Source organism: Phycodurus eques, chromosome 2 (genome assembly GCF_024500275.1).
Source record: "Phycodurus eques isolate BA_2022a chromosome 2, UOR_Pequ_1.1, whole genome shotgun sequence".
Lineage (NCBI taxonomy): Eukaryota > Metazoa > Chordata > Actinopteri > Syngnathiformes > Syngnathidae > Phycodurus > Phycodurus eques.
The window spans coordinates 2,984,309-3,000,620 of NC_084526.1; the positions used below are offsets into that span (position 1 = coordinate 2,984,309).

General features: G+C 42.6%; 1 protein-coding gene across 1 annotated transcript in view; it reads right to left on the reverse strand.

The window, feature by feature from the left end:
* Positions 1 to 16,312, reverse strand: part of si:ch211-186j3.6 (neural-cadherin) — a 185,276-nt gene that overhangs the window by 125,292 nt on the left and 43,672 nt on the right. The window contains 4 exon segments of the mRNA XM_061704891.1: positions 1,202 to 1,313; positions 2,909 to 3,113; positions 4,539 to 4,764; positions 5,906 to 6,103. Coding sequence (XP_061560875.1) covers positions 1,202 to 1,313; positions 2,909 to 3,113; positions 4,539 to 4,764; positions 5,906 to 6,103 — 741 coding nt within the window.

Consider the following 16,312-nt stretch of genomic DNA (forward strand, 5'->3'; position numbering starts at 1 on the left):
CGCTAACATGCAGCTTGGCAGCTGGGAGCCTTTTTGGCTCTCCTATAAAACAAAGCCCCCCCCCCCCCAAAAAAAAAACAAAAAACTCAAGCGCACTCTATCTGTCGAGTGCAATACGTGCAAAGTGAGCGTTAGACGGGTCAAAAGCTTTCAGCATCAAACTTGGAAGCTCGTCATGGAAGAACAACAGTGGATTGTGTTACCATTTCCGGAAGCTTCTCCTCCAAATCCATCCGTCGAGTTTCTGCTATCTTGCTCATTCAGTTGGAAAAAATCCCCCCCACTCCCCTAAAAAGAAACATTTTCTTAATGTGTTTTTTAATCCACAAAATAGCACTCTATAATGTTGTACTTTCTAAAAAAAACGCATGATGATGAGTTTCATGAAAACTAAATTGGAAGGTAAAAAAATTAAAGTTTTTGCCACATTTTTGCCACAATTCAATGGACATTGTGTTGCTCCTGGTGCGCATGCGTTAGCCACCGGGGGGGGGGGGGGGGGCAGTATGATACAGACATACAGAGACGATCTCAGGGATATTTGTATTCTAAGGAAAATAGCAATCAATAATATTGTCCTGCAGTTTGTTCATCATGAATAATTCATTGCGGCTTCTTCCGGTGTGTGCAACCTGGCCACCGGGTGGCACTATAATACAATCTTGCAGTCCCAATCGAAGAAGAGCTTCACAACTACTGTGACTTAGTGAGCTGCAGTAATGTTTGTCGTTTTTTGAAGAAGAAGATAAAGAATATTGTTATCTTGTTTGACTACATGTGTTGATGCACCAAAAAGTTTGAACGATCATGTTTTTAACCAAATAGCTCAGAAGATATTTCGGTTGGGGGGTGATTATAATCTTGTTTTCCTCCTTGTAAATTTCCTCCTCACCGGCCAGCCGGCGCGCAAGCTGCTTGCCGACTGTTGTCATGGTGACGTGGCTTCGCAGTCGCCAACGGCGCCGACTGTTGGCCCGGTCTTGGGCTTTGATCTGCCGTCCGTCAAAATCACCACGAACGCGCTCAGTAGCGCCCCCCTCCCCCGCAGAGTTGGAAAAGTTAAGCGTTTCACTTTGGTTGTTGCTTTCCTTTCAGGCGACCTCAATGATACCGACAAGGATCCAAGCAATTCAAGGGAACATGATCACAGGCGCCTCAGTAAAACTCCCAAAAAAGCTTTGAACTTTGCACGGGTTCCCACCTTGGAGGAGCGACGTGGCCGTCATGACCGTTTCGGGAACGCCGTCCTTGCTGTAGATGGACTGCAGGAACTCGGGAACGCAGTCGTTCTCGTCCACGATGATGACTCGCACCTGAGGAGAAATGAGAATTGTGAATGTTCATCGTGTGTGCGCACGTGCGACCCTCACCCTGTTGTACTGACGCTCATGTGTTGGTGTGCGTGTCCCTGCTTTGTGTGTCTCACGGGCATATGTTGACGTAACGGTGTGAAATGGTTGTGCGTTTATCACTGCTACGCGTGCTTGTGTGTGTGTGTTCGTGAGTGCATCGATGTCAGTCCTGTGCATTCGTGTGTCACTGTTCGATTTGTGTGTGCGTGTCACTCATCCTGTTGTGTGTGCCGCCTGTATTATTAATCTACTGCACGTGTGTCTCACATTTGCGTGCGTGCGTGTGTTGTGTGTGTGCTTCTATTGCAGTCCACTTCATGATGGACCTTGTGAAGTAAACTGCATTATCTTCTGACAGATGCACCAGCCTGCAGCGTTCACAGGGGATAAACACACAACAGCAACAACAACACACACACACTCACAAAGCTCTGTGTGTAAATAGCGCTGACATTAATTCCCGCTCGGTACGATGAAATTCTGTAATATCAGTAAATCCTTTTTGGAAATATTACCTGGAAAGATGGACAATAATAAAAAAAAAAAAAAAATACCATGTCAAGTCCCTGAAGTGATTTGCGTGTGTGACTGTTTGGTGCCTATTGTGCGTGAGTGTGGCTTTGTGCGTGCGTCTTCATGCACAGCGGGCGTGCAAAGGCTCGTACATTGCGTGCTCGCGTTAGCACGGAGTTGCCGGATTGAAACGAGCGGACGCTCTCGCTAGCAAAAAACAACCACATTACTAAGCTGCTAACTAACCAACCAGTAATCTGACTGGAGGCGGAGGAACCTGGATGCAATGGTTTTCGGGATGGAAAGGTTTGCCGCCCCTCCTTGACAACCAATGAACTAACCAGCTGACCAAGTAACCAACCAACCAACTAATTAACCAAACAAATAACTGACCCACCTGACTAACCTAGCACCCAAATAACTTATCAAATAACTAGCCAACCAAACAAAGAAACAAACAAACAAACAACTGACTAACCAGCCACCCAACTGAAAAACAAAAACAACCAACTTACTAGCCAAACAATTAGCAAGCAACAAGCCTGACAACCAACCAGCTAATTAAATAACCAACTGACCCAACAACCACCCATCCAACTAACAAATCATAGGTCCAAATAAAGAAACCAAACAACCAAGTGACGAACCAACCACCCTATTAACACCTAACTAACCAACATCTAACCCACCAACAAAACAACCAACTAGCTTATTAACCAACCTTTTAACAACACACTAACCACCCTACTTACCAACTGACCAACCAACTTTCCAAATCACTAACCACCCAACCACCTAAATAATTAACTTACAAACTTTCGAAGCAATTCTTCGAACAAACGACCCAACTAAACAACCAATCGACCAACTAACTCAGCAACCAGCCAAGGCACCTGGCCCCACAAAACTATCGTTAGAATGAACTACGTGTCGTAGTTCTGCTACTGCTAACATGAATAAAAGCAAGCTGTCCTCAGAACCAGTATCTCGGACTGCAAGAACCTCCACCAGCATCAGCCAAACAAAGCTTGTCGGCGACTGACCTCCGCGGCGCTGCTCATGCCGTCCTGGCCCTCGCCGGCTCGAACCAGCAGCAGGTAGCGGCGCTGGTCGCTCTCGTAGTCGACGGGCCGGGTCAGGCTGATTTGGCCGTCCTCGGGCGAGATGGAGAACAGGCTGCTGGGGTTGATCAGCAGGCTGTAGCCCATCGGCTGCTTCTGGAAGGAGACGGCCGTCGTCGCCAGGAAGCTGGACACACGTCGCGAATCGAAACGGTCCAGGGTGAGACGAGAGCAAAAAGAGGTCGGAAGAAAACTGCGACGAAACTTTCTGCAATTTTGCTGGCTGGGCCCGTTTTTTTTTTTCCTTGGGTAAGCGTTTTCCAATAAAATCTCTTGGACGAATCTGCCTTTGAAGGACAATTGGAAATACACCAATTGACCCTAAAATGGACGATTTGAACCAAAACGGCTGATTTTCTCCGTCGTTTCCGGGCAGAGCTTCTCGAGACCTTTTTTGTGTGTGCAAAATAAACAATGATCAAAAAGGAAATCCCCAATTCGAAACCTTGAACTTTTCGAAACTGACTCAAAACCCTCATTTTGAAAGCCTGACACTATATTGAAAACCGTGTCTTAAACTTGTAATTTGAAAGCCAAACACTGGCTTGAAACCCATATTTTAAACCTTAACCTTTCTGTGATACCCCGATTTAAAACCTTAACCCCTACCGTTGGCTTTAAACCCTAACCCAGGGGATAACGAGACCCATCCAAGGACTCTGGCTGTAATTGCACCATCTTGTCGGACTTTGGGCAGGCGGTGCACATACGTGTGTGCTAATAAACACGGATCAAGCGCGCCATAAAAGGGCGTCCTGCCTTTGTGGCTCAACCTTTTGTTTGCCGCTGTGTAAATCAATCGCGCCATTGCAGTAATCACTTTTGTGCCGCTTGTTCAACACACCTTCAAGGCCACGGCCGGCTTTCCGCTGCGGTGCGGTAGCGCTGTTGTCGTCGCCCGACAACAAAGTTTTCATTTTTCCTCTGCAAAGGCTTTTATTGAAAAGTTTGACGGCGTTCGGAAAAGTCGCGTGCTGTACCATACACACCGAGAGACGATGCTTGGGCAAAACGAAACGATTGCGCGGCATAAACGTTGCACTGTCGTCGCTACTCAACTTTGCTTGAAGCCTTAATTGGAAATCCTACCACAGGCTTGAAACCCTAACCTATTTAGAATCATTAAATGCCGCTTGAAACCCTAATTTGAAACCCAAACAATGTCGTGGAAACCTAAACCTGACCCTGCCACAATTGCTGAAAACCCTAACCCTCTTGAAACCCTAATCTAGCCTCGAATTCCTCCCTATTCTTCGAGCCCTAATTTGAAACCCTAAACTTTTCTTGAAACCCTAATTTGAAACCTGAACATTTGTTTAAAACCTTATCCCTGGCTTGAAGCCCTATTTTGAATCCCTAAGCATATCTTCAAACTAAAACTAAACTCTGGCTTGAAATGCTCATTTGAAACCCTAATCATGCCTTGAAAACATACTTTGAAACCACAATCGTGTCTTAAAGCCCTATTCTTAAACCCAAAATGTTTCTCGAAGGCCTAACTCAGGTTTGAAACCTTAACTCAGACCGGACGAGCGAGCGGGGGCGGACTCACGGCTGCCCCTCGAGCGTGTTCTCCGGTATGGCGATGGTGAAGGAGGCGTTGGCGAACTGGGGCGGCCTGGCTCCCGCCACCACCGACACCACGGCCGGGACGCTGCGGCTCCCCAGAAGGTCGGCGGCCACCGCGGTCAGCAGGTACTCGCGGTCGCGCTGCAGCGGAAGCCCGGTGGTCCGCACGTGACCGCTCTTACGGTCCACCTCGAAGCGACCGTCCCCACCTGGACAAAGAATGGCTAGTTCTGAACTTTTATATATATATATATATATATATATATATATTTTTTTTTAATACAGTAGAGCAAAGTAAAGGCTTTTTACATTTTTGCTCGCAAACCGCGTGGCTGCACCTGGAGCGTTTTTTTTTTTTTTTTCCTCACCAAACTCTCGTTTTCTCCACTGCTTGGTGAGAAACCGGTGTTTTTGGGTCAAATCAACGTTGTACTGCTAAAGAACAGAAAAATCTTTTTTAAAAAAAAGAAAAAAATGGCTGGCGATATAGGCTGCCAGTCGACGAGTTCATGAACAAACCTCAAACCTCAATTAAGCCAACACTGTGAGCTTTTGTAAACACAGAAGGTTAAACCAAACATGTCCATACAAGAAACATGGAGGTGCTTTCATTGATTTTGTGTGCGCGCGCGCATGTAGATAGTTCAAAAGAGATACATCCCCTTGAGGGACAATTGCACGCTCTTCTCTCGTCTTCTTCTTCATCTTTGAATTAAAAGTCGCATTTTGCCGAGTCATGACGAAGTTGCGAGTTGAAATGCAAAAACAGCGAAGCGCCGGAAGCTCACGAATAGGGGACGTGCACAACAAAAAATAAAAAATAAAAGCCAGACGACGAACGAGTCGAGGCTGTCAGCGTTGATGGATGAGACGCGACAGCTCGTCGAGGAGAGACGCCGACTTACGCGTTGCTATGAGACGCGCCGACGCCGCGTCGATATGCTTTTTGAGGTGTGCGAGGAGAATCCGCAATAAGGGAGCTGCTGGACTCTCCTGTTACGCTGCGGGTTAAAATGACCCCGATGGCGCAACGCGTAGTGGGCCACATCGACCCGTGGACATGTCTGAAACCTGAAACCCTACCTTAAAACCCAACCTTTTTTGAAACCCTAACAGTGATTTGGAATCCTGAACTGTAGCTTGAAACACTATCCTCGGCTTTCAACCGTAACTTGAAAACTTGAATCACCCTTAACCTCGCTTGAAACCTCAATTTGAAAGCCTAATCTTTTGCTTGAAACCCTATCTCTCGCTTGGAACCCTAATTTAAAAACTTAACGCAAGTCTGCAACTTTAATTCGAACTTGCTTTCTGTTCCAAATGAAGCGAGAGCGCGACGAGTCGACTCACCGTCGGCCAGGAAAAACTCCACGTCGCCGTTGAGCCCCTCGTCGTCGTCCTGGGCGTGCAGCTGGTAGACCAGAGAGCCGGCCGAGGCGTCGGGCGACACCACGGCCAGGTACGGCGTCGGGACCATGCGCCACTCGGGAACATTGTCGTTCACGTCGGTCACCGTTAATTCCACTCGGACCAGGTACCAGTCGGGACCTGGGGACCGGGAAACATGACAAATGCAGTAGGTTCATCGGGATTTGAGTTTTTCAAATTAATCTGTCAGGAGTATGGGTTGAAAATGTCTCGCCTTGGTCGAAAATCACCCATTTTTATTATTATTATTTATTTTTATTGTGGCTCCTATCAAAAATAAGGATGTTCGAACGGACAAAACTCCAGAGGTAAACTGAGCCTGCAAAATGGCAAACATTTACAAACGCAAAAACAAATTTGAACTCAACATGGAAATAAAGTAAACATAATGAAATAATTGTATTTTTATTCTTTGATTTATATATATATATATATATTTTTTTTTTTAGTTATTTATTTATTTTCAGAAATACAGTTGAAAACGGGTGGACTTTTTGGTCACTAGTATCAAAAAGAAGCATTTCAAATGGGCAAATCGATGGTGTCCTAAGAATTCAAAATTATAAAAAAAAAAAAAAAAATTAACTGAAAAAATACATTTACAAAAGTGCAAAGAAATGAACAAAGTTCCAAAATTGGAACCAGACAAAGAAAAAAAAATAGTAGATGTATTAGTAGGAGTAGTACTATCCCACATATTTTCCTTTTTTATTTTGACTGGATTATAATTAGTTTGAAAGCAAAATAATACATTAATAATAAATACATACAAATACATGTATTTAAATTTTTGGGATCATTACATGTACACTGTCTGATTTATTCATTCATTCATTCAGTAGTAGCTTTACTTAAAAATAAAATAAAATAATATTACCTCTGACATTCTTAACATTTCAGTCTTGTGTGTTTTTGTATCATTTTAAGTGCAATATTACATTTGTAGTTCACCCCCCAAAAAATATTGTCAATGTTCTTTGTAGCTAACAAAAAAAAAAAATAAAATAAAAATGCGCCCATTGTTCTGCGATGCATTAGCAGGTCGCGCGGGCGCCACAAAACGGACATTTTCCATGTTTCCATCAAGGGTTAAAGCAGAAAGGCGACATTTTGTCTGGAAGGAAGATGCATCAGGCCCCTTTTAGTGTGTTGTGGCCCCATTGTGCTCGCCACAAATGGCAACATGTTGCGACGGTGAGTTTTACACGACTGACTTTTGTGTAATAAACACTTTTGTGTCCCCGTAAGAAGCGCGGAACATAAGAGAGGTGCGGTCTTCACGAACGTGACGCTTGGAAGCATGATGTGAAACCCCAAAACCTGGTTTGTAACCCTACTTTGAAATTCCAACCTCGGCTTGAAACCCTACTTTGAAACCCGAGGCTTAAAAAAAAAAAATTCATTTGAAACCTAAACCATGCTTTAAAACTCTAACACAGCCTTGAAACCTTAATTTGAAACCCTAACCTTAGCTTGACTTTTAAACCCTATCGTGAAACCCTAATTTGAACCATAAACCCTGACCGAAAACTTTATTTTTAAAACCTAATACAGACCTGCAGCCCTAAAAGCCTTATCTTTTGTTTCATATCACAACCCTGTCTTGTAACACACATTTCAAACCGCAAACCAGGCTTTAGATCCTAATTTGAAACCCTAAAACGTGCTAAAAAACCCAAACATTGGCTTCAAACCCCACTTTGGAACTCTACTCTTGGTTTCCAAGCGTAATTTGAAACGCCGAGCGTGCTTGAAACCATGACCTGAACATTTCTCGCTTTTTTTCCCCACCTTGTGTCATTGCAAGGAATGTTGAACAAAAGCTAGGTGCGCTGTTTACAAGCACGACGGTTGTATAGAAGGTGAGGGCAGGTCAACCCAGCGGAGACGGAGGTGCGCGTTGAAGCGCCAAAGCGGAATGACTGGATGAATGTGCGCTCGCCAGCCATTGTAAAAAAAAGCTCTTGAGAAAAAGTGAGTTTATGCAAAGGCTGCAAGAAAACAGAACGCGTTCATTTTCTTCTTCAAATCGCTATTTTGTTTGCGTAAGAGATAAACGCATTTAAAAAAAAAAAAAAAAAAAAAAACCTGAAGGCTGTTTTCCTCTGCAGCGATTAAAACGGCAGTAAATCCACACATAGCACTTTTCTTTACTTTGATTTTTATACGCAACTTGAAAACCCGAAGTCCTGCTGGGGCTCGGAAACCTCATTTGACCCTCTCCATTGTTTGAAACGCTAACCCAGACTTAAAAGCTACATTTCAAACGTGAACTTGAAACCCTAAACCTGGCTTGAATCCCGAATTTCAAACTCCATGCCTCCGCACACCCGGCGAGAGTGCGCCGTGAACAGCCACAGCGGCCAGCGCAACGCACCCTAACCCTTTTTAGGAAATGTCTAATCAATTATAAGAGAAATAAAAGAAAGGCGAACAACTTACCCGACGAATTGTGAGAATTGGGAAATGACGTGACATACGCGGTTGTTTTCCAAGCTCACACATGTTGACATCTCCTCTCAGACCAATCTCAGTCCAATTCCTTCTTTTTAACTTGTGTTGCTAACCGGAGTTAAATAAAAAAAGAAGAAACTATAATATTTTCGATTTGGGAGAGGGTGTGCGTGTCCTGCGAGCCTCTGTGTGTACAGTAGATGATTGTCCTGCCTTCTGTCAATACACTTTCTCATTGGCTATCCTTGTCCTGCCAGGCCAAGTTTTAAAACAATAATAAAAATTGCATTAGAGGCATTAGACTGGGCCAGAGAACGATGTTTTTTTCAAAACATCACTGCAATGACATGCTACTGTCAGGTCATGGAGACAGTTTTAACATACACGGCAACATTTTTTTTTTTTTTTTTTTTTTTTTGGGAAACAGCAAACTCCAACTTTAAAACCACAAGCCGTCTTTATGCGAAGAGACTCAACCCCCCCAGAGCGACACCTTTAATTGCTTCATACTTTACTTTTTATACTACATTTTTCATCGTTTCCTTGGGGATTCGTGTGTGTGTGTGCGTCTGTTAACAAATTCAAACCCAACTCCACTGTCAATATCATTCATTGGGTGCATACATAAGATATTGTAAGACGTGTGTCCTTACGGCGCTATATGATCGAAATGAAATCGCTATTTCAAAGGCGGCTTTGTGGGTTTTTTCTTCCCCTTTTCACTTTTTTCTTGATGCCTTAGACAGCAGTGATATGGCGGCTGCATACCAACAAGTCATGACAATCAGTGTGCGCCGCTATCTATGAGGGGCCGTTAGGGACATTATTCAGGATTAGCTCTCACACTTACTATTCAAATGCTTTCACACGCACACAAACTACTGAAAGGCTCTCATAAGGACTACTCAAACATTCTCATTTACACTACTCAAATGCTCTCATTGACACTACTCAAATGCTCTCATTGACACTACTCAAATGCTCTCATAGGCACGCATCTTGCTCTCGTCAACACGACTCAAATGCGTTCACGCGAGCATGTCCATCACATTCTTGCACACGTCACTGGCATTCACAAGTTCATGTCAATCATGCTCACACGTGAATAGTGTACATCTTTTATTAGGTAGTTCAATTCGAAAAGTGAAATTATAGAGATGAACTGCACACACTCAGAGTGAAGTATTTCATATTTAAAGAGACGCCACTATTCACGTGTGGGCATGATTGACATGAACTCGTGAACGCCAGTGTTGTGTGCGAGAATGTGATCGATGTGCTCGCGTGAACGCATTTGAGTAGTGTTGATGAGAGCAAGACGCGTGCGTATGAGAGAATTTGAGTAGGGTTAATGAGAGCATTTGAGTAGTGGAAATGAGAGCATTTGAGTAGTGCCAATGAGAGCATTTGAGAAGTGTCAATGAGAGCATTTGAGTAGTCATTGAGAGCATTTGAGTAGTGTTAATGAGAGTAAGACTTGTATGTATGAGAGTGTTTGAGTAGTCCTAATGAGAGCCTTTCAGTAGTTTGTGCGTGTGTGCATACACACACACGAATAGAAGTGGTGTATAAAGTGGATATAAGTGTAGAGTGAAAAAGTAAACAAATCAGAACTGCATCCACAGCAGCTGCTTGGCCTCCAGCTGCCTCCACTCAAGTATTAGTAACACCCCCCCCCCCCCCAAAATAAATAAATAAATAAAATAAAATAAAATAACTCACAACCTGGTTTCGTTTATGGACTCATCTCATCTCATGAATGTTGACCTTTATAACAGGACAATGCGCTCACTTAAGCTCTTTTAAAGATGCTTCTAAAACTAATGCAGCGTTTTCACTGAGAAGTGATGGACTGTTTTAACACCATACTACAGTACACTGTACACGCCCGATTCTTCTTAAATGCCGTTAAATTGGCTCCATGTGCAGACTTATTGTATCGCTAAACATTTGATAGGCTCTCATAAAAATTCAGTCACGCTAAATGTTTAAAATCTTACCGTTATGTGTGACTCGCTGATTTTTGAGCGGAAGAAAAAAACGTATGGGCCAAAAGTAACGTTGAACTCTCGCCGCAGTAAATTAAAAAAATAAATAAAAAACTCGCACACACACACACATACACACCAATAAAGCTCTCACACTCGCCCATAAAATACAGCTACTTTGGTGATGAAATTTTTTTTTTTATGGCATTGACACATGTTTTGGTGTCAGTGAAGTTTTTTTTTGTTGCATGTGAGAGGTTTGTTGGTGTGTTTGAGAGTTATATTTGTACACGTGAGAGTTTTTTGGAGAATTTTTTTTACGCATGAGCGGGTTTTTTAGGTGAGTGTGAGAGGAATCTTTAAGCGTGAGTGAGTTTTTTTGGGTGTGTGTGAGAGTTAGATTTTCTGAGTGAGAGGTATTTTGGTGTGTGTCAGATGTTTTTTTTTGTGTGTGTGTACGTGTGTCAGTGTGGTGTATGTGTGAGCTTTTGTAAGTGTTATTTTTGGCACCTTATAGAAAGTGGGCTGCGTTTGTGTGGCTCCACTGCGGGGCCCGACGTCTTCTCGGGGTCGGAACGATCTCTCGCTAGCACAAAACGATTCGCCGCAATGCTGCCGGCTGCACGCCTCGCTAAAAAAGTCTCGACTGAACTTTTGTGTGTGTTCACCTTTTTTCTGTTTGGGGTCATGATGTGAAACTGTGTTAAAATAGTTTTCATGTTTTGTTTCTTTGCGGGGAAAGTCTGAACGGAACTTTTGTGTGTGTTTGTCTCTGCTCTGTTTGGGTTCAAAATGTGAAACTGTCTGTGGCAAAAAAGTAAAATGTGTTTTTGGACGCTATTATCTGAAGCTAAATTTAAAGTATACAGAAGTCCGCATTTGAGCCGACAAGGATCCATCCCACTCGGAACTTTAGAAACCTACAAAAGGCTGTTTCGGTCTTCTGGATTTGCAAAATGTCTGTGGAATCCAAACCAGCAGGTCAAGCAGGTCACACAGGTCCGAACGAGACAGGAAAGAAAGCAAAGGAGGCAAGGAAACGTCAGGAGACAGATGGACGAGTGTAATTAAATGTTGAGTGTGAGGATGACAAAGCGCTAACTCGCTGGCGTCTGTAATGCGCTCCGACGAAACGCTGACGGCTTACCGGGAAATGTCAATTTAACAAAGACAATTTCAGCGCTCAAATTGAAACAAATGGCTTGCGCCGGGCAGTTTCCCGCGCTAACAGCGGCTGATGTGCTAGGCTTGGAATTCGGCATTACAACAACAGAGCCGTCACTTTGATATAACAGCCAGTTGGGGGAAAAGATGGATCTTGTGCAAGCGGAAATTGAACGTTGTGTATTTTACATCAGGCACCTTGTTGTCCTCCCCCTTCTAAGATGCTAAATTAAGACGAAGCTTTTTCAGACATCCAACCTCAGCCTCTGCTCACATCGTTGGTGTGCAACCGAGGTCCTGTGATGTAACTTTAACAAGCAGCGTCATTAATGAACAACAAACAAGGCTCAGAATGACGGACCGCTTTATTTAGCTGCTCTAAAACTCGCTTGAGTGACTTTGTCTTTTAATCAGACCTTCTTTACCCCGCAAAGCTTCTCTAATTGGTCCCGTTGAGATGAGTTTACTTAGCATTTGCACGCTAGCGGCTGCCAGTTATGGTTTACAATTTACGGCTTCTGATGACCAAGCAAAAATCTCGCTTCTTAATGACAACGGACGATGTATTCAAACCTTCACTCAGGTGTTCTCAAATTTTTGAGACCCCTTACATGGGGAAACATTTTTTACAAGGACCCCCTTATAATCCACACCAACTGAACATACAGTAACTTCATTGGGTACCCCTAAATGCCATAGAACAGTGGTTGTAAAACTTTTTACCATGACGTACCATGATGCCCAACACTACAAAACAGTAGGTGGTTTGCCCAAGTCGTAAAAAAAAATAATAAGAAGAACTATATTTCATATTATTGTAACCCACTGGAACATTTTGATCATTAACAGTGTGCTTAAAAATAATTTCTTTAAAAAAAAAAAAAAAAAAAAAATCATAATGTGACAATAACAAATGCATATTTGAAAAGGAAAGGCAAGTCATAATCTGAGAATAAAAATCATCCTTTTTTTCTAGATAAAGTTGTAATATCATGATATTGAAATCAACGTTTAACGAGGGAAAAAGTGAATTCAAAAACACTTATTCTCATAGCAACAGGCCATTTTTTTTTTCCTGGAAAAGACGCCATTTCCCAAAAAGGGACTCAGTATATTCTCGAAAAGGTAAGCCTTTAGTTCTTGAAAATAAATATGACTTTATTCCTGCAATAACACAACTTTTGTTTTTAAAACTTTATTCACGCAGGGATGTCAGGTTTATGGGTTGATATGTAACAATCATATCAGAGCTTTGAATTGGCTTGAAGCTGTGTTCGTGTGGAGTACTTTGCTTTATTATGTTTTGTTTTACTAGCATGATGGTCTTCATGTGTATGACTACTGTATACACACTTTTTTAAACAATACAACGTAATTTATTGCAAATTATTTTGCGGAGCCCAGTTGGAGAACCATTGCTTAATTGAGCTAAAAGCCTAAGTCTAGTACTAGTTATATGCTATATGCTCCGCACAGTTCCGATGAGGTAATTCCTCTTCTCGACGGATGAGCTCAATGCAGTTAAAGTATCCTGAGATCAAGCAGAGACCGTCTGTCCATGAGTCGAACTTGGAGCGAGAGCTCCGAGCGAGGCGTCTGCCGCCGCCGTTCTCAAACATCCAGAGCTCCAGCCTTGACGTTAACTTCCTCGCAGGTCACAGTTGAAAAATAAAACGCTGCAAACGTTCGAGTTTAAGTTAAACGTTTGATGCCTACATCATTTGGCCCGACTACGAAGACGGTCATATTTGACTTGGCAACTAGCGTCAAATTCAAACCCATTCATTCACAGCACGTTGTCCAGTTCCTGAAGAAGAAAAGCAGCCCCAGACAATCACACTACCACCACCATGTTTGACTGTTGGTATGATGCTTTTTGTAAATGTATTATTGTGACCATTTTATGACATCTATTGAGGTCATTAGTTTTATCATTGGTCTACTTTGGGTGTTGTATTTTCAAGACAGTGCATGATATGCTGAATAAAACAAGCCAATGTCAGCTTTGTTCTGTTTTTTGTTTTTTTTTGTACCCATCTTACAATAGGCATCCCTTGATGTCGTTCTGTTTAGCGTAGGAGTACGTTGATGCCATGCTTTCAAGACAGTGCATGGCATTCTGTACATCACCACTCGAATGCAGAAAGCAAGCTTAGAAGGCTTCCTCTAGGTGTCCAAATACTTTTGTCCATCTATGATAGCAGTAATTTCATCAGTTTGAGTCTTTTCCTCCCATTAAAAAAAAACAAAAACAAAAAAAACCACCTGCTGATTGATTAGATGTGAGCTGTTGTTATTTACCTTCCTGCCGTCGGGGCCAGTAAATTCTACAAAAGGTGTTTTTGTGGGCCCCCCAGGAAACAACAATTACATCCGCAGTCCTGCGGCACGGGCGCAGGGGGGCCGTAATGGCGGCCCGCCCTCCATTAAAGGCAAATCACGTCCGTTAGCCACGCCCCACGCCCCCCCACCACCCTTCTTTGCACACAAATCTTGCGGCTAACGTTGCTAAATCAGGCGCTTCATTCAAGGCAGCTCCATCTCAGCCTGGCTGGAGAAAGGAGAGATGTGTCAACTGTTTTTTTTTTTATGTGTAGACAAATATTGATGAGAAGTAAACACCCACAGACACACACACAAGTAGTGGAGTCCAATGGAAATTTACCAGGCTCACGTATAACAGTCTACTTTTTGTTCACAAGTGACAAGCATTCAATGGCTAGCATGAGACGTTAACGTGGCATGTTATCATTAAACATCACTAACAGATGGACTCAAACGCACGACACCCGTCACAGAAGCTTGATATCAACATCAGTTGTTTACAAAAAGTCACTGTCACAGGTTTAATAACGAAACATAACACAAAGCACTGCCTTTTGTTCACACGTGAGAAACATTTGGTCGGTGGCACAATACCAAGCTCCCTTTGGAGTATTCATTTTCATTCCGTGTTCCTTTCTTTTCAAACATCACAGTAACATCCATCTGAAACAAAGTCATTTGTTTACAAAAAGCTGCTCCATATGTCCAAATGAGGACGAGGACTCAGATATTTTTGTCCTTGTGTAGTATGACAACATAGACATGATGATTCAAAACATAACACAAATATAACATCTACCTTTTGTTCACAAGTGACAAGCATTCAGCAGCTAGCACACCAAGCTAATTTAGCAGGCTGTATATTGACTCAGCACTTCTTCTGGTCGAATATCGCAAACATGTTGATTAAAACCTAAATTAATCTAAATCACAGTAATTTGTTTACAAAAAGCTATTTGATGTGCCAAGTTAGTCATTCATTGCTGGTGGATATAAGGTCTAACACTGATATGATGATGAAACATACAATATAATGATGTCAAAAAGTACACAATTATATCACTCTACCTTTTGTTCACAAGTGAAACGCATTCGGTGGCTAGCAGGAGAAGCTAACTTCGTACACAGAACTCTTCCTCGTCAAACATCACATCTCAATGCACGCCAACAGTCACACAAGCTAGATATTAACGACATTTGTTTACAAAAAGCTGCTAGCTATGCCGCGTTAATCCTTCGATGCTCTCTGAAATGAGGTCACGCAACTTTTGGGGCATTCCACTTTCAAAGTAGCTAAACATGACGAGATGTTTGTCGAAAACGATAACACCCGTCCGTGAGTTTTTTTGTTGTTGTTGTTGTTTTTTTTTTTTTTTTTTTTTTTTTTTTTTTTTTTTTTTTTTTTTTTAACATCGGCACGGGAACAGCAACAAACATCGGCGCGTGAAAGAAGCTAACGGGATTATTAAATGGATTATTAATGAGCAGGCGTGAGAGGATTAGCCGGATGCTTTGAAGTCGATTTGAGGAGGAAGACGTTGACTTCTCCTACTCCCCCCTCCTACTCCCGTGTCTCTTCGTTCAGCATCTAACCTGCTTTTTTGTTGACAATCTTACCATTTTCCCACTTTTATAATCACTCTTCATCCCACGGCTGCTTCCACTTTACAATCCCGCTAAGAGGAGTCCAATTGAAAGAACTGCACATTGTTTTACAACCACATTTCCATCCCATAGTTTCTTTCTTATCGCCCTGCGGCACGCCCGCGCAGCATTCAAGGTCTTTATTGGAGGTCGGCGTCTAGTGGAGAGGAGCAGTTTCAGTTATAATAAATCCTCTCAACGATGTCCACTTTATTGTACACTAAAAGGAAAACAGCAACTTTTTAACTGTTCAAATAGTGGTCCCGTTTGTCCATCGGTTGCATGTTATGTTGGCTAATGTAGCTAACAAAACGCTGTCGCTGATAATTAGCACTCGCAAAGTTAAAATGTGTCCTCAAAGATCAATTCGGCCAATCGGAAGGCCAAAAATAGTCACTTCGGCAAAGCAAAAAAATGGAGCGCCACGGTAAAGCGGAGACCGTGGAGTACTGCAGAATTATGGCACAGCTAATGATACCATGTTTATGCTAAAATTAATGCGTATGTTTGACCGATACAGTGGCTAATTTGCTCAAGAGCGAGTGCAGCTGCAGCCAAGTGGAGACTAAGGCACATGAAGGAGCTAATCCATCTTTAGCATGTGTTTATATTTGTTAGTTCTAATCTTTTGTCCTTGAACATTACAATGACAAATTGTTCAGCCAATGAGAAACAGGAGAATGAGGGCAGCTGCAGTAAAGTGGAGACTAAGGCACATCAGCAAGTTAATCTAACATTAGCACGTGTTTATTTT